The sequence below is a fragment of the Tympanuchus pallidicinctus genome, unplaced genomic scaffold, assembly GCF_026119805.1.
Source record: "Tympanuchus pallidicinctus isolate F22 unplaced genomic scaffold, pur_lepc_1.0 scaffold14, whole genome shotgun sequence".
Lineage (NCBI taxonomy): Eukaryota > Metazoa > Chordata > Aves > Galliformes > Phasianidae > Tympanuchus > Tympanuchus pallidicinctus.
The window spans coordinates 5,631,745-5,650,516 of NW_026294659.1; the positions used below are offsets into that span (position 1 = coordinate 5,631,745).

The following is an 18,772-nucleotide window of genomic DNA, read 5'->3' on the forward strand; positions in this document are numbered from 1 at the left end:
TTAGCGAGTTTGTAGAAATCAAGCATTAGTTATGTTGCAGGTTTTGTGCCATTCAGAGTATTTTTTTTTTAATTAAAAATTTGACTGTTTCATTAGTTGTTTCCAGACATAAGAGACAAAATCCAATATCTGTGCAAGTTTCATGACTATATCATTATCTGAAAGGTTTACAGAAGTGAAACAACAGATGTTTTAAAGTAGTAGCTCTTGTCTTTGTTTGAGATGCATCTGTTCAGGTAACACTTGTTTAGCAGTGATAGCTTGGCTGTTGTCCAGCAGTTTAATTAGCACTTGTTTGCCTAATCTCTTATAGCAGATAATATTACTCCTGAATTCAGGGATTCTGAAAATCCCATATCTGACAAAGCAGGCTCAGTAATGAAAATTGCTATGTTTTTCCATTGTGTTTATCTTGGCAAGAACACCTACTAAAATGCATTTATTCTCCACTAGCTAGAAAACATGCAGTTCAGGGTTGCAATCCCTGAGTTGTTCACTCTTCAGAAAGACGGAACTGAGCAGGAATTAAAACTGAATGAAAATAGGAGTGGGAATTGAAGAGAAGGACGAAGTGTACAACAGAGCATCATTTTCTAGACAGATGTTAATTTGTTTCTCACCGGGTGAAACAGATCTGCTGTAATGTGTTTCTTTGTGGATTTTGAAATGTTTTTGAGCATAATATCTATAGAGCACTGAAGGTTGACTCCCATCCCTGGATTGGTTCAGTTGCCAGACTTCTTCATGCAGGCTGATTAAATTGATTCTCACTTGACAGCTGGTTAGGGACACTGTGTCTTGTACTCACAGAGTGATTTTTTTTGTTTGTTTGGTTTTTTTTTTTTTTTTTTTTTTTTTTTTTTTTTTTAGAAAAGAGAGGAAACGTGCTTAACAACTGGTTCTTAGAAGCAAAACCATCTTTGTTTTGTCTCTTTCCCTTTATCCATTCTGTGTGTCCTGCGCTTGACCTTTCTCTGGGGAAAGGGTTAAGGAAGTATGTTAAGTATGTTGTTAGTAACTATGTCTGGACCATAAAAGTAAAAACCTGTAATACAGATTTGCTTTCTCTGGGAAACTGATTTTCTCTTTTTAACAAAAACAAAATGTTGGTTTGTTTCTGATATGGTCAAGATCTTGCTAAAAAATGTTGAATTGGATCCTGTAGGTCAGTTACATATCATAATGAACAAACGGAAAATAAAAACCGTATAACTGGTTGTTCTGTTGAGGAGATCTTGAATTCTGTTGAATAGGATATCAAGCTTTCAGCTGTAAATCTAAGCTGTGAAACCATTCTTTTTGGAACATAAGGGAAAAATTAAGCAAAGGAAACATGATAACATATATAATGATTTTTCTATGGTCTACATGGACATGGAATAAAATTTACAGTTTAAGTTGTGGAAATCCTTATAGGAAATAACAGAATATAGTCTGGACTGTAGTAACGGAGAACAAGAAAGAAAGAATCTTAAGGATTTATTATCACTAAAAGTTTTTTTTTTTCTGAAGACAAATGTAGACCCACCTGATAGAAGACAACTTGTAGCATCAGTAGCTGAAATAATTATTTTCAGTGCTGCAGTTTTATGATTTCTTCTTTACAATGCACTTGATCCAAGATTCTCAAGTATGTTCAAAATATTGTTTTGGTATTTTATCAGAATAATTATATTACAAATATGCTTCTTCAAAATATCCCTGTTCAAAGGAGACTGTTTCTTCTACCAAATGTAGATCAATGTATATATTGATGGGTCAAATTATTTTTTTCTCCCTTTTGTATTTCAGGTAGACATAAGAGATAAACAAATTATTTACAGGGCTCTCACAAATTAGTAGTCGCAGTCAAGAAAATATAATGTGATACACTTGCATATGATATACAAATACACAGTATATGTATCTCATATTTGAAAATATATATACTTTCAAGTATGTATATGTGTGTGTATATACATATACGCACACACACGTGAAAATAGATGTGAACTGACCACAGTTAGTACAGCAGAAATTATATCTGGACTACGAAATAGTACAAATAATATTGTTATTTGGATAATTTTAAAATCAAAGTGTTTAGAAATGGAAATTTCTAAAATAGTTTGGAATAGTTTCAAAAAACTGAAGGCAGAAAATGTTGAAGCAATTTCCAATAGGAATTTCAGGAAAAAAAGAGTTTAAGTGGCATTAAGATTTAGATTATTATATTAAAGCTGGTACCTCCACTGCTTGAAGCTCACAGACAACTAGAACCATTAACTAATCTGTGTTCTGCTGAACAGTGGATTGTTTTAATAAGGAAAGAAAAAAGTGGGAATTATTTCTTGTTTTAAAAGATATACCTGATAAAGTTCAGCAGTAGTTTCACTTTCTTATATAAATAGTGAAATAGATCTTAGGATCTCAAGAAGTAGCTACTAAAAGATTAAAGAAAATAATATATGCAGATTGAATTCAAAGACAAGCAGCTACTGGCAATTTAAGGGAAAAAAAAAGGAAAATATCTTACTAAATGTTTAGTTTCTTATTTATTTTCTTTATTTGTATCTCCGTATGTTTACTATGTAAGATTTTATTTCTAATGTTTTAGAATTTAATTTTGATGTCTTTTATCTGCAGTAGTTCCTTCATTTACTGTTACATTGTTTAGTGTGTCTGCTTTACAGCAGGGCTTAGTTCACAGGGGACTTAGTAATTTCACGTTTTCCTGTGTTGGTGGGTTCAGATATTCAAGTAAGCCTTTTAAACACAATAGATTTTCAGGATCGTTTAAGATGGAGACAAACTATGCAGCACAAAGTTCTGCTAGTTATTTCTAAAATTATTATTTATTTTTCATATTTACTTGGAATGTTTTGAGATCCTTATGATTTCCTTTTTTTTTTTTTTTTTTTAACTGCTTACAATGTTTAGTAACTCGACAGTGTTAGGTGGGATACCTTGAGGAAGGTGAAGAAAACAAGTTGCAGAATGGTTTAGAAAAGAGAGTGGAGAGGTCAAAGATTAAGTTAAAACCTTTCACATAAATTAATTTCCTTGTCAAGCTGAAACTTTCCAGTATGCCTGGAAAACATTTCAAAGGACAACAAGAGAACATTATATTTGTAATGACCTTTTTGCCAAAGCAAAATCCTACTCTGACTCTCATGGACATATCTTCTACCAGTTTTTCTGCTTTTAGTTGGAGTAGGTTCCTCTCTTAGGCAAATGCATCTCTTTATACATTTGCCAGCAACACCAGAAGCAAAATATAAAACAGCAGGGGAGAGATTTTTACCTAACACAAAAGACAATTTTTCTGACCACAAATCAGGTAAAGTAGATATCCAGAAGAGATCAGTTTAATACTCTATTTTTTTTCCTCTAAAAGATGCTATTTTCCAGATTTTAAAACCAACAACAACAACAAAAAACACCATATCTTTTCTGAAGATTTCTTGTTTTTTGTCTGGAGAATAAATTTGGTCACTTAAATTTGAAATTGAAGGATTTATTCCTCTGCACTTTCAATCCAAATGTCAACGTGGCTTTAAGCATTAAGATAACTATAAAAAGTCAAGTCCTATAAAATGTACATGTAATCATGTAACTTCCTCCAAATAAATTGAGACCTGCATTTTAATTGCAATAATTAAATTCCTACAATTAACGATAGCCCTTATGTCTGTCTTCTATCATCATTTTTAATCTCCTCTTGGCAAGAATGGTGAGTTATTGGAACGGGCTGTCCAGGGAAGTTGTTGAGTGTCTGGAGGTGTTTAAGGAACATGCAGATGTGGCACTGAGGACAATGTTAATGGGTATGGTGGTGATGGGTTAATGTTTAGACTAGTTATACTTAATAACAATTCTGTGATTGTATAACATTACGTCTGAGAAAACAGAAGATGCAACTCCTAAGGACTAACTCTGTGAGAATCTTGGGATTCATATTTATGTGCCTCATTCAGTTTATTGACTCAATTACAGGTATGAAAAAATACATCATTATCAGTTAAGCTTAATCTCTTTAAATATTCACTCATACTGCAACTGTATGTGTTTTGGTTTTGCATTTGTTTCTGTCTTGTTTTTGTTTTTCTTGCCTACTCTTCTTGGTTTATGACACATCTAATAACTGATTTGCAGTTGCCACTTCAGGGGTCATATAAGCTTGTATTTTCTGTTTCTTAGATTTCTTGTGCTTTTTAGCTCTGGGCAACAAACTATGTTTTGTTGGTTTGTTTGTTTGTTTTTAAATGAAAGTACACCTTTAGAAAAATCTTGGAGTTGCGTTCAGTTGTTTGCTGAATGAAAGCGTTTCCTAGCAATATCTTCCACAGTAGTCATTCATATTAATCAGGTCTTTTCAGTAAACCTACAATCTTTCTGTAGGAAGAATTTATTTGCTATGGTTAAGCCATAGACAAAACCTTTTCCTCAGGTATGTTTATTGCCATTAAAGAGCATACCTTAGAGAAAGGTGGTAATTAAACTGCTCATAACCCGTATAGGAGCTTAGTTTACTTACAGACTGCTGCCTAGCAGTATAGAAGACGTTGTTCAGCTAGAGATGATTTCACTATCAAAGACAGTTTTCCCTTGATGTTAGGAAGACTACAGTGAGAAAAAATACTATTCCTTACTCTGTTTACAACTCCAAGTGTCAAATAGGACTCCAGTTTTTCAAACTGGAGGCACATATGACTTCTCCTACTGTTTGGCTAATGTGCCTAAAAATGAGATGTAAACAGCCATTTTGAGCTACTGAATAACAGTAATTTATTAATGTAAAATGGCACAATGAATACCACCAGTTGCAGAACCCTGAGGGAAGTGTGTGAAAAAATAAATGAGGGGTTGAAATAACTTTTCTGATGGGGAAAGGGAAATAGAAATCATACCTCACTTTGAGATGCCTGCACTGACATTTGCGAACTTTGCAGCTCTCCAAACTAGAAGCTGTAGTGTGGTTTCGTTAGCACAGTTACTCCCAGCCTGAAGAAGAAAACAGTTTGTGTACTCTGTACTAGAGACGATTTATGTCCAGTTCAGGCCAGGCTAACCTGAGACAACTTTGAATCTACATATGCTGCTTTTTTTCACTCAGAACAAATGTGAATATTTCAACAGGACGCAAATAAACAAAAAATCAATGATTCAAAAATATATGTGTATATTTTCATACACTTGATTGTCTTTCCTGGTACTTTTGAGAAGTTGAGTCCTGGTGGAGTATGGCTCTCCTGCTGTATTCCTACTTCAGGCAGTTAACCTGATGGCTAAACAACCATTGAAGCAACTAGAACGTCCCAGTGAATTTCACTTGAATGTATAGATACTGCAAGAATTCAAGGCAAGAGAAATACCTTGATGAAGGATCTTGCATTCAGAAGAAATTTCCTCCCCATATTCAAATTGCTAGAAATTTGGAAATGAATGTTGCAGTTTTATCTTCTGCTTCCATCATCATTCTACCAGAAAATCCTCTTCAGAAAGTATTCCTCTTAAGAAAGCAAATAAGACAGAGATCTTAAACTAATCAATAATACATTAATGGAACATATCCATGCATACACATAGCATTGTGGTGCTTTGTAAGTTGATATGTATATAACTTACTAGAGGAAAGCAATTGGGAAGGTAATGTGAACTCTTGCAGGATCTCGGGTTTTGTTGTTACTAAATTTTACTATAAAGACTTGGATTCATGGGGGGAGGAGTGGGGAGAAAGCAAAAAAAAAAAAAAAAAAAAAGTAAAACAAGATGTTTGTGCACTGACATTCATAAAAACACACAAATTTTCATTAACTATGTTTCTTTTCATCTGTGTTTTCCTCTGCTTTTGAGGATTGTAAACTCTTATTTACTTTTAATGCCTATATACAATTTATTTTTCCTATTGTTCCCCTCACTTAATTCCCCTCAGTTTTGTTGCCCTTAGTTTGGGAGAAAAGAAAGAGGAAAGAGGTTTCCTTTTTCTGACAGAAAAAGCCCCTAGTTTTTTTTCCTCTTCATTTGGATACATGAACATATATTCAGTTTTGTCTGCACAAATTATGGGATTGGTATCTATTGATCTACCTCAGCCACGCCTCCTGTCCTTTGGACAGGAGCCTGTGTTTGCACGTTGCATGTGTAGCATAATGCCTTCAGTACTAGCAGCAGGCTGTGACACCACTGATCCTCGGGTTGCAGAGCTCCAGTCTGGGCTCAGATTTCCATCTCTTCAATATTCCTTACACTGTGGAGCAAAATTCATCATTATTAATTAAAATGTGCATGTAAGTGTGTGTATCTGTGCACAGGTGGACAATGAGTATGGAGAAAAGGTGAATTGGTTACTAGACTGAACAATCCCTGAAGAAAATTTAAATAACCACAGATCAAAATCTATTTCAGCTCTGTGACCTTATCTTGAAAAATACACTAGCATTTTCTTTACCTCGGTGCATTTGAGGTAGGCACAGAGATCAAGCAGAGTGAAGGATCACTTAATAAAAGTTATTGACAGAGAAATATTTGGGTTACAAGGTGCTCTTACAACCATTTCTAATTTCACTGAATTTCCTTATTTATTCCTTTGGTGACCACAGCAATGTACTGTGTGCTTGTGGGTCTTTTCTTTAGTTTAAAATACAGACATAACTATTTACTTTTCTGCACTAATTGATTTTTGAGCATGTTAAGAACATTTATTTGTTTTAAACTGATTCAATTTTTCATGTAACTGAAGTGCGGCCATCTGATATACAATTAACTAAAAGCACTGAGAGTAAGAGATTTCTTAAGACATTTTATCCAGTGCTGTCATGGCTAATGCTGTTCTGGAGTTAAAGCAAAACCTTTGGCTTCGGGCAGACATGTGAGTTCTAGGCTTGACTGAAAGCATAGTTTATTATAAGCAGTTTCGGTTTTTGGGGGCTATTTTGCATCTCAAAGAGGAAAGAAAAACCTTTTAAGAAAGGAAAAAAAAAAAAAAAAAAGAAAGGAAAGGAAAAAAAAAGAGATAGGAGTGAGGGTATCACCACTGTGTTGTTCAATGCTGTAATTCCTAGTCCTGTTGATTTTGTGTTAGGCTTCTTTGGATAATATATTCTGTAAGAATCCACGTAACAACTAAGTGATGGAATACTAACCTTTTCTAGAAAAAAGTTACAGATCAGCAAAGAGATCTGTCTAGCCCGTGAAAGACAGAGAGCCATGAGATTCAATTTCTTTGAACCAAGACATTAGGATTTTCAACATTGAAATTGTAGCTTTTCTATTGCGAAGCATTTTTAAGGAAAATTTAAGATTCAGGACAGACAGAAACAAATAAAACACAAAGATTTATTTTTTGCTGCCTGTTGGTGAAGTTAACTAGGCTCTGTAGCATGAACAAATGCGACAACAGAAAGATAATATCTTATTTAAAATGTAATGTAAACAATGTAATGAATTGCACATAAGTATAGTACAGACATAGATTGTGTAGGTTAGATATGCAGGAAAAAAGATGAAGTTTGACAATGTGGCTGAGTTGAATTCTTCTCTTCCTGGCTTGAGAAATATCAAAAAGCACTTTGCCGATTTTTTATATATGCTGTAACTGTGAAAAGTGTGTGAGACTGTGCATAATGTATATATTATGTTCAGTGTAATTTAATGAGATTGCATTTTATCTGCTACATTTATCTAGTCTTACACTGAAGAGAAGTAGAAACATCTTTTGACTTTGATTTGACCCAATTTTTGGCATTTCATGTAGACGTGAATTGAGCAATTCTTGAAATAAATCATCAAGAAATTTCATATTTTTCCTGCTTTGGAAGTTACAATTTGAATGTCCAAAGTCCAGACTCTTTCTCCCTTGGAACTTTAATGACAAATGCTATGTCTATGTATAAATTGATTTGCACCTTTCACACCTGAAAGGATTTTGTGTGACATTATTACTAGGAACTGTGGCTGTTAGGGCAAATCTTAGCCATCTGACCTGATCTCAAAGACATAGTTCCATGAAATAATTCTGTTAATTAAACTATGTTATTTCCAAATATAAAAATTAAAACCACTTTGAGTTGAAGAGAATAGGTGGTTTACCTTGAAAAAGATCTAAGTCTTTCATTCCTTTGAGAAAGTATGTTGTATTTATTGAGTCAAGGTTGCAAAAATATGTTAGAATATAAGAATGTGTTTTGTTTACCTTGTCTAACAAGTCTTAATTTTGTTTTGGATGTAGTCTGGGGAATAGCATAAGCAGTGGAAGAGAAATGCTCGGATGTGATTTTTGCCTTCAAAATTCAGTGCTCTTCAGCATACTTATCTGATCTGGAAAGTTACCTGAGAGAGCTTTTTCTCTGAATCCCACAAGATTTGGTTTCCAAACTCAATTAAACCCATTTTGTTTCTCTAGATTTACTCCAACCTAAGCATTCATGGTAAGCTTAAAAGTAAACTTTAGTAAAAGAAGGAAAGTTTTCTCCTCAAATTCAAACGGTAATGATTTTTATTTCCGTTATCTAATGAGATTAAAGTATTGAACTACTATATTACTCCAGTGGCCTCTTTGGTAAGCTGGCTCAACTGTGGCAGGCATGTGGCATCTGGGAAGAGGGGAAATGTCAAGCTAGGGAGCAAAGATTTACAAAATTTAATATCTTCTTAAGCTTTAGCTTCTGAACTTAATATTGGGGGTGAGGGGGTGGGGAAGAGGAAAAGGCCAGATGCTGTAATAAGATGGGTCCCTCTAAAACAAAAGGAAAAGTGTACAGACAGATTTATAATGACTTTTTATAATCCACAGAGAGCAGATTTACTGTAGTTAATATTTTCTCTTTAAAGTTCAGTTAATATTATTGTTTCCTACTAAGTCCTTCGTGAGTTTCCGACAACCATTAAGCTATCATGTTTTGGACTTCATAGCATCTGCAAGAAAAGAAAGTATACCATAAAAAGTTATTTAATTAAAAAATTATTTCTATTTCATCAGCAAATGTGTTTCTTTTAAAGTAATTCAATGCTAAAAGATTCCTATATTGCACACAGATGTAAATTTCCATTGCAGTTTCATAGAGCAAACACAATTGTGTTTTTTTTTTTTTCCTGCAGCCTTTTATATCCTGCTTTCAATAAATGGAAGTACTTTTCATACAAAAAGGGTTGCACTTTAATTAAAAAAAAAAACTTCTCAAATTGCAATGAATAAGATAATTATTTTGGCAAGTGTGTGTTTTCTAAGTGTTATGCAGCTGAGCATTGTATAGTGTCCTGGTAGTAAGTTGCAGAGTAATATTAAAAAATTCCTTTGGCCACTGGGATATTCATACAGAAACATTTAAAGGGCCCTTGGGAATGAGAACAAATGCTGAAGTGAAGAAAACTGTGTCCTTCTCTAAGTTCAACACACTTTCTTATATTTACATAAAGCGAAGCACTCAAAATCTAGCATTATTAACAGATGTGACTCTTTTTTTTGCTACTGTTCTGTAATCTGACAACATAGAATAGATTAATCTGTTTAAACTGTCAAGTATTTTTTAATGTAAATGTGTGCTTTGCCCTAAGGATGGTTATACCAAAGTGAACATTTTTTCTGTTTATTTGTTTGCTTTCTTTATGTTGTTTTGGAGTTGTTTCTTGCTGTTTGTTTTTATATTAGTAATTATTTACTCATTTACTGCAGTCTGATGATAGGATAGTGCAGATGCTGGCTTGACTTATCCAGTGGAAAAATCTTCTGGCTCCCAGTGTGGCACTGATCTCCAGTCATATGTTGGAACTGGAACAGCCATAACCATGTAGAATACTCTAATTACTTGCTCAGTTCTTTTGTGTGTAAAAATACATACAGTTAATCAAATTGAAGCAGTGATGCTAGATGTACTGAAATTTTTTGAAAGTAATTCTTTTTTTTTTTTTTTTTTTTTTTTTTTTTGGAGAAATGAGTAGTTTTATGAATAAAGAAAAAGAAAAAACTTCCAAAAACTGTTCTATGCTATTAAATATCATGCTGTATTTTAATACTATGCAATTGCAGATACAGATACAAATGTCTATCTGACAGATCTATGTCTTTCAGTAAGTCCATCCCTATGTTTTGATTCTAGCAGTACTACTTCTGAGCTCTAAACTGTCATCAAAATCTATAGGAGTTGCATGCGGTGTATATATACATATACACTTTGGTAAGTAATACTAATATTGTCAGTCCAAGATCACCGTTTTTAATATATTAATTATCTCTTTTTATTTCAAGATTAAAAGTAATGTAGAACAGACTACCAAATAGAAATACGAGTTTTTAATACGTGTTTTTGCTGGCAACTCATGGCCTATGTATAGTTAATTATATGCTTATAACTTTCAATCTTTGAACTTTTTAAAGTCAAAAATTATCCTTTGATTCAAAGTCTGGTTGAAATAAATTATGTTTCTTTGGGTCTCAGATCCTCTGAAGCACTCACTAGGAATCTTCTCCTTTCTGCATAGCCCAAATCGAACAGTTGTGCTACTGCAGCTTAAGAAATATCCAGTAGCTAAGTCACAGCAGTGCAAGGTGCTTGCACTCTCCTACACACATGACAGTTTGATCAACTGTAATCCTCTTGTATTACAAACTAATCTTTTGGATTCTCTTGTGGAAAGACATGGAGTCTTTACATGTTTAATTATTTCAATATAGCTGATATTCCAAAACGTGATTATGCAGTTAAATTCTTTTGTAGGAGAAAAAGTTTAAATGTGCAGCTGTTATCCAAGTGCTACTGAAATTTCAATGTGGAGAAAAACTTGATATCTCCTTCATAATCTCTGAAGTGAAGCTACTGGAGTACAGAATGAATTTTTCAGAAGCAGTTTCAAGAGTAAGAAGTGCTTCTGGGAAAAATTAAATAATTTGCCATCTGCTATACAACAATACACCAGTACAGTTCAGGGAATCTCTTTTCTTGGAAATCTTTCCAAAAGCCATCCTAGCTTGATTTGTTAAATTTTGAGAAATTAACATAGGCACTTGTTGTGGTAATTTTTCTTCAGTTTGAGGTAGTATTACATTTATTTGCAATTCCAGCAGGATGTCTACGATCGATAAGTATCAGGATTCAGATTTCTAAATTATGTAGTTAACAGTAGAAATTGTAGGCCAGTGGAACTAGGGAGAAGTTCTATCAAAGTAAATCATAACTTGTTTTTGGGGACCAGGCAGGGAAGAGGCTTGCATTCTTAAAGTCTAAGAAAGTACCACAGGTACTCTAGTGCTGTCACAGAAGAAACAAAGGCTGCAGAATACACCTCAAGTAAAGGTGTATAGTAAATAAAATGAACAAGCAAATTCATTTTAGATGGACACTGATCATTAATGCGGTAACGATCAGATCAATAGAAATTGTACTAATAAACTAATCATTGTGTTTTGTGTTTATTGATTGTAATATGCTGCCAACTTTGTACTGTAAATGTACAGAAGGTCTCTGTATTAAAAATGAATTATTGGAAGAAGGGAGCACAAAGAAACACAGAAAAAAATAGGTACCTGATTGCTGGATCTGACTAGGAGTTAATTTTGTTCTTAGCAGATTGTAAGGTTTTGGATTTGTGACTAGAACAGTGTTGCTAACACTATCAGTGTTTTGGTTTTTGCTGAACAGTGCTTGCACAGCATCAAGGCTTTCTCCGATTCCGCTCTCCCTGGAAAGAAGATTGGTGGGAAGGGATGGTTAAGAGATTGTGTGCAGACACAGCCTGCTCAGTCAACCCAAATTGGCTGAAGAAATATTCTACAACAAATCCATCATGCTAAGCAATAAAAAGCAACAGTTTGGCTTGTGTGGTAGCTGTTGCTTGGAGACTGGCTGAGTATTAGTTTCCTTGTAGCAGTTGCAAGTGAATGCTTTTGCATTAGTAGTATTGGGTTTTATTTTACTTTTTTTTTTTTTTTTTTTTTTAACCATCTTTATCTTGTTTCAAGATTTTTTTGTACTTTCTCTTCTTATCTTTTATGCCATTGTAGATGGGGCTTAGTGAGTGACTTGGTGCTTGGGTGGTTGGCTGCTGACAGGGGGCAACCCAGCACAACCTGACATGTCAGTAAAAGTGAGGCTACCCTTAAATGTATATTTACAAAGTCTCCTATTTTACATATCATGGTGAACTACAAAAACACTTTAATGAAGTGAGGGAGACTGAATGGACATCAGGGAAGAGTGCTCTTAAGAACTACTTCAACATACAGTCATTCTTTTTTGGTTGCTCTGACTTGCATAATATAGCTTTTGTATACTTTTTGTTTTGTTTTTATTTTCAATTTAATGGTGATAGAGGATTTATATTAATTCAGACAAAAGTTATCATTTAATTTGGCCTATTGTAGGTTAAAAATAATATAAAAAAAGGATGACATAAAAACTTTCAACAGGATATCCTGAGTCTGTATAATCCAGTATCTGGGTATATGTACTTCGTTTAATCTTAACGTAGCATTCTGAAGCCAAAACCTAGAGAATTATGAATTAACTTAAGGCAAACCTTGAGTTTATTTCTCCATTATTTTTCTTTCTGTGGACTTATGAGTTTGCTGTGGTTTGTGAGATAACAAGTCTTCCACGTTTAGTGCTTCTCTCAGCTGAGACTGAGAAGACTGTAACTTATAGGACCTCACTTATTTAATGGACAATATGGTTCAAAATAATTTTTACATTGACTTCAAATGTCCTTCAGCAACCCCCTTTTCCCTTGTTGACGTCACTTCATACCAGCCCTCACATAGTTCTAGATAGAGATCAAAATATTTAAGTTTTTAGCTTACAAAGTAATTTCTGAGAGTTTTATATGGAATGTAAAATGGGATTTCAAATGGGAAGTGCTGTCTCAGACATAAGTGCCAGATAGTAATGTGCAAATCTGTAATAGCAGTCTTAGTGAAAAAAGGAAATCATGTATAAAATATATTTTATGTGGTCATTTGAAAACTTTACTACTAATGATAAATACATATTTTTTTCATGCTTCCAATTTTACACTGGTACTTTGTTGAAAGTACAAAATTTAAGTGGTCTAAGAATAGAAGTGACCACACTTTTCTTTCTCATCTCCCCATGCACACTACATTTTTATCTCTGTTACTTCATTTATGTTGGGATTTATTTTTATAGCAAATGAAAAGATGCATAAGCCGAAAATAGTAAATCTTTGCTTTTTTCATAAAAAGAACATACAGCGGAATAAAATGTGTTATGTTGCATATAGCAAATAGGCTCAAGTATTTTAGTAAGTATAGACAGTGTAATATTAAGGATAATTATCAGTGCCCATCTGGAATGTTTTTTTTTTTTTTTTCTTTTTAATGCTGGCTCATATAAGCAAAAAGAAACAACCAGGTTGAAATGAGATAATTCAGAGCAGAGTACAAGTTTAGATTTTGTAATTTTTGATGGTAAAACATTATTGTGAAAACTGTCATGGTGGAATAATTTTGAAAAGAAAGTCTTGTGCATCTTGTGATAATCTTCCATAAAGATTGTCTATGAACAGCCAATTAATGGAAGTTTATTTTCCTAGGAGATTATGACCCCGAAATCCCCTCCCAACCCAACAGTCTTAGCTACATTGCTGCATTATCCTTTGTTCACTTTCTCTATCATATTTTATACCCTTAGCTATTACCAACTTATGTTTAAAGTTATGTTTAAATTAAAGTTCTTCTTTTGCCACCTTTTTGTTAGTTATGTACTTGTAGCAGCCATAATTTGAAAAGGAAACCCTAAGTACTTTCTTTGGAAAATACCCCAAAAGAAAGATAATCCAGTCAAAACTGAAATGGACCACTGTTAGAACAGAAAGCCTAACAGAAATCCCTCAATTTACTTAATATTAACATATCTGGATAAATATTAAGCCTTTGGTCTTGTCTTTTCCTACTTATGAGACTAATAGCAGAAGTGTTTAATATCCAACTGCGAATATATAATATTTTTAAGGTACCAATGTCAACAGAATATTCCAAAGACTTCTCTGAAAGTAGACTGTATTTTGAACATAGTTGTCTTTGGGTCTTTGAAAATTACATTCCTAAATGAGTAGGCAGTCAAGATTTTAATTTTTTTTTACCATACATCCAAGCTTTTCTAGACTGAAGAAAATGCTTTATGCGTCCCATGTAGAGTATATGTAGGAAGTGCCCATTACAGCACATGCATGCTGTCATCTATTTGAGCGTTCACAGTATTCTCTTTCCTAAGAACATGCCACTCTAATTTTCTTTCCATTCTTTCCTTGTAGTCAGTAGGATTGTGAGCCAAGGGCACCAGATTATGAGGGTGTAGAAAGTGTAGAGTTCTGCAGACCCATGTTTTGCAGGGGAAAGGAAGGATAAGAGAAGAAGAAAAGGTGTAAAAAGTTTGTTTTCTGTGTAAATTGATGTCAATCACTGTGTTTGTCTGGCCAAGCCCTGCATCTGATAGTTTGTCCTCTCTACTTATTTTTCTCAACTGTTCATGCTTGTGTTGCACAAAATTTAAAGTAAATAAATACATAAATAAATAAATGCTCAGTTATCTCAGAAATTACCAGCATTTAACACAAGTGCATTTCTTTGTTCTTCCTAGAAAAGTACATTAAATTAATGGTGTGAAAATGAGGTTAATTTTTCAGCGATCAAAAGACTACAACTGTTTACTCAGTGGACCTTTTTAAAGGCAGTTCTCTCCCAGAATGAAACAATACATAAGGAGAAGTCTCTGAAGCCTTTGGTAATCTATTTTCATTTTCTCTTCTCTTTCAGCTGATGGATGCACTGACTGGTCTGTGGATTACAAGAAATATCAAGTTCTAGTGGGAGAACCTGTTCGTATAAAATGTGCGCTCTTTTATGGATACATTAGAGCTAATTACTCCCTAGCCCAAAGTGCTGGACTCAGCTTGATGTGGTACAAAAGCTCTGGGCCAGGAGATTTTGAGGAACCTATAGCTTTTGATGGAACTAGAATGAGCAAAGAAGAAGATTCTATTTGGTTCCGACCAACAGTGGTACAAGACAGCGGACTCTATGCATGTGTTATAAGGTATTATATTTTAATATATTACATTTAAATAATATATATATGTATATCAGTCATGGCTCTTAATAGTAAGACTTTTATGCAAAGAAAAATGTTTTTTGATTTTTTGCTTTTTCTTCTTCTCTTGCTGTTCCTTCCCTGAAATTTTTTATGTTAATTAGAAATTACAGTTGAATGTTTGGGATATTTGGAGGGGGGGAGGGAGTTGTATTAATTTATTTATTGCAATATCCAACATTCATAAGGTGGGTAAAACTGGACGTATAAGTCTTATGTTGCTGCTTCTGATTCTAGTTTAATTCCTAAAATGTTTTTTCTGGAGTTAAAAGTTCATTTTTCATATTTGGATTTCTTTTTACATGAGTTTTGTTCTTTGGTTTCTTTTAATTCTTTTTCTTTTTTCTTTTTTTTTTCTGTAAAAAGGTGCTATTTGATGTGAAGTTTGACTTTGCATGAATTCAAATAGAGTATAATTATGAAGAAGTTTCAAAAATTTTTATGGATGTACATATCCTAATCACAGCTGATTTAACCTGATAATGGAGGCTTGATACCAAATGTCTTCCAAAGGTATTTAAGGTTCAAGGCATCAAGCCTTATCACCATACCTTAGTCTAGATTCTAATTCCTGCTTTCTAAAACAGATGTAGAGCTTCTTTCTCTACCTTTATAATGCTTTGCACTGAGGTATTTTTTCCAGCACTTCAATTCAAAAAGATTATCTAGGCAATTTGTTATTTTCTAGCAGATTTATACAAGTTTTAACTTGATTTGAAATTACACAAAGTAGAATCACAGGTACAGAGAAGAGTTGCTACTAATTGTTGTTTGAGGGTTTGAAATGTTTGGTTGTACTTAGGTGAACAGATGAAGCAGCGTTCCACTCTTTCAGCCTATCTATAAGGCAGTGTTGCTATTCACACACCATAGAAAAAAGAAAGAATAAGGCAGCTGAAGGACTAGACAAGAAATGCATAATGAAACTATTCTATGTTACAAGGAAAATGAGAAAGCACCAGAAGAGGCCCGTGATATTTACTGTCTACTACTCTTCCTTTTGTGGGGGTTCAGGAAGGCAACACTGTCTGAATTGTGCGTGGTGAAAGATTTTTTCACTGGACGTGGTTTTTAACATTTGTTTCTGAGCTCTTTGCATAATTTGTGAGAGGCTTGGTATTGCATCATTTCTTCAATAATGTTTTCAGTATGTTTCTTCTTCTGATCAGGATGGCTTTCTCTTTAAGAAAATATTGCACATTACGCTACTTAGGGGGAATATTTATGCTTAGATTAATGTTTTGAAGTGCATAACAGTAGCCATGAAGATGGCAACACTTTTGTCAGTTATTCCATAGCTCTCACTCTTTAGACAAAGAAAACTTCAAACATCTGATATTGAACTTTGTAAAAGTATTAGATAAATGCTTCATTTTGATAATCAGTCATTCTTTAAAATTTGTTCATCGTTTCAACCTGTGTTAATGTTTTATCTAAGCATATTTTTTTTAAACTAATAGAAACTTTTTCTAATCTACTTTAAGCTGCATCCTGCTTTTGTAGCACGTGCTTAATTTCCAACTGTCAGTGCTCTGATGTGTTGAGAGAGGAGAGATTATAAAAATAATAATGATTAATTTGTGATCCTGAATTACTCTTATGATAAGATAAAAAGTCTTATCAGTTTGGGTAGATCCACTGGTATAAGCAGGTTGGAGAATACACAGAAGTCTCTGCCTATTATTTTATATTAATGTTTCAGATATAAATTTGTTTCATGGAACCTTTCAGTTGTATGATCAATGTGGTTACTGGTAGAAAACAGCATCTTCATCTCAAATTGTTTTATGCTTACTGTGAAAGATTACTTTGAAATAGTTTTGGATGTCCACTTACAATCAAATTTAAAACAGAATAATTTATGTTCCTGAGATAAACATATATTCAGTATTTTTATCAGAAATAAGTAAAATAAATTCCTCAGCAATCTTTTTCTTCATTTGTTTCTTCAGATTCTTACACTATATACTATCTGGAGAAAAAAAAAAAAAAAAAAAAAAAAAAAAAGAAGGATTAGAGAACAAGAACTGTAATTGCTGTCAGGGATTGTGATGAAGCTGGCAGAGATGAGATTTAGTTGTTTTTTGTTTGTTTGTTTTTTGCACATTAGAAGTTTTTTTTTTTCTTATTTTAATGAAGAGAGCTTTATATACCTTCAAAACGATATTATGAACTATTTAGTTTTGAAGACTTAATTGAGAAGCTCAATTAAAAGTCCAAGTAAAAAAACAATGTTCAGTGTGATTCTTGCAACAATTTGAATAGATCAGGAACGAGAGACTGTCTGTAGTAACAGGCAGTAAAAAGCAAACAGTGAAAAGGAGAACTGAGCTTTGAATAAATGGTTCTTCCTCGAATTCTCGATTCTTACTCGAAGGGCCACAAGGCCTTGGCACAGCTGCCCAAAGAAGCTGTGGTGCCCCATCCTTGGAGGCACTCGAGACCAGGTTGGATGGGGGCCTGAGCAGCCTGAGCTGGTGAGGGCAGACCTGCCCATGGGAGGGACTAGGGCTGGGTGGGCTTTACTTTTGCTTCCAACCTAAACCACACTATAATTCCTGGTTTCCATTTCAGATCTGCTTAAAGAAGTGAAACACTCCAGTACTTGCTTTTTTTTTTGCTTTTTTTTTTTCCCTCAGCAACACCTTCTTTTGCAGTTCTGCGCCTCTGCTACCTGTGCCAACAGTAAGGAGAAGAAATTGCAAAGGAAGTATTTAAAAAAAAAAAAAAAAAAAGCTAGCTACATATTAAAAAAACGTTGGTGGACCAAACTAGTTTCTACAATGAGTAGATTGCAGTTGAAACATGAGATTTTATTGCCTAGGGGAGTTGATAGTTTTAGAAAAATTAGACTTAAGATAGCAGTAGCTCTTTTTACTTCAGAAGCAAAGAAGCAACTTTAACCCTTATTTACAACTGTTTGCAGTACTCTTATCTTTAATTTATTATCTCCACTTTTCTTCTGATGAAAAGCTGATTCAGAAGCTGAAAATTCAGAACATCAAGACTGAGTTCTTATTACCAAGGAACTGATGCATACCCATAGCTGGAGAAGTGAGGACAGAAATAACTTTCAGCTTGCAGCTGTCAATACAAGGTCTAATGCAACTGGTAGAAAATGTATGAGCTTACATAGTGCTTCAAAGAAAGACAATAATGTTCTTTGTTTCAGGCACCACTGCATTAAGCCTTTCAGTGGTTATTACATCACACAGTTGCTTGTTGTGTATAGGGGCTGTAGCAAAACTAGATGAGCCATACAAAGAGAGAAAGTATATATTGAACTTCAGCATGCAGAAATTGTTTATATAAATACACATACACACCTGGCATAGGAGCCAGTGCATACTAGTTTCTGTCAAACTTCACCTCCTTCAGTGCTGCAAAAAAAGTTGAAATACTATCATTCTGTTAGATTGATATTATCTTACAATTTTCATTTTTCTTCCCTGTCTCGAAACTTTTATAATAGTATGTCCAATAATGTCCCAATATAATAACAGCTGATGTGAGTGGAGCCTGAGAATAAGGAGGACAACAGATTTATATTAAAGTACTACAGTGATCTCTATTGCAAAAACATGAAATAGGTTTTTTAAATTCATTCAGATAGGGTTTTGCATTGGTATGTCAGTTAGATAATGCTTAGAAATCATGTTTACCACCTCATTATAGTGTATGTAGGAATTCAG

At 33.8% G+C, this 18,772-nt stretch overlaps 1 protein-coding gene across 1 annotated transcript in view; it reads left to right on the forward strand.

The window, feature by feature from the left end:
• Positions 1–18,772, forward strand: part of IL1RAPL1 (interleukin 1 receptor accessory protein like 1) — a 685,271-nt gene that overhangs the window by 333,354 nt on the left and 333,145 nt on the right. Inside the window, exon 3 of the mRNA XM_052674171.1 lies at positions 14,747–15,026. Coding sequence (XP_052530131.1) covers positions 14,747–15,026 — 280 coding nt within the window. The remainder of the gene's footprint in view (positions 1–14,746; positions 15,027–18,772) is intronic.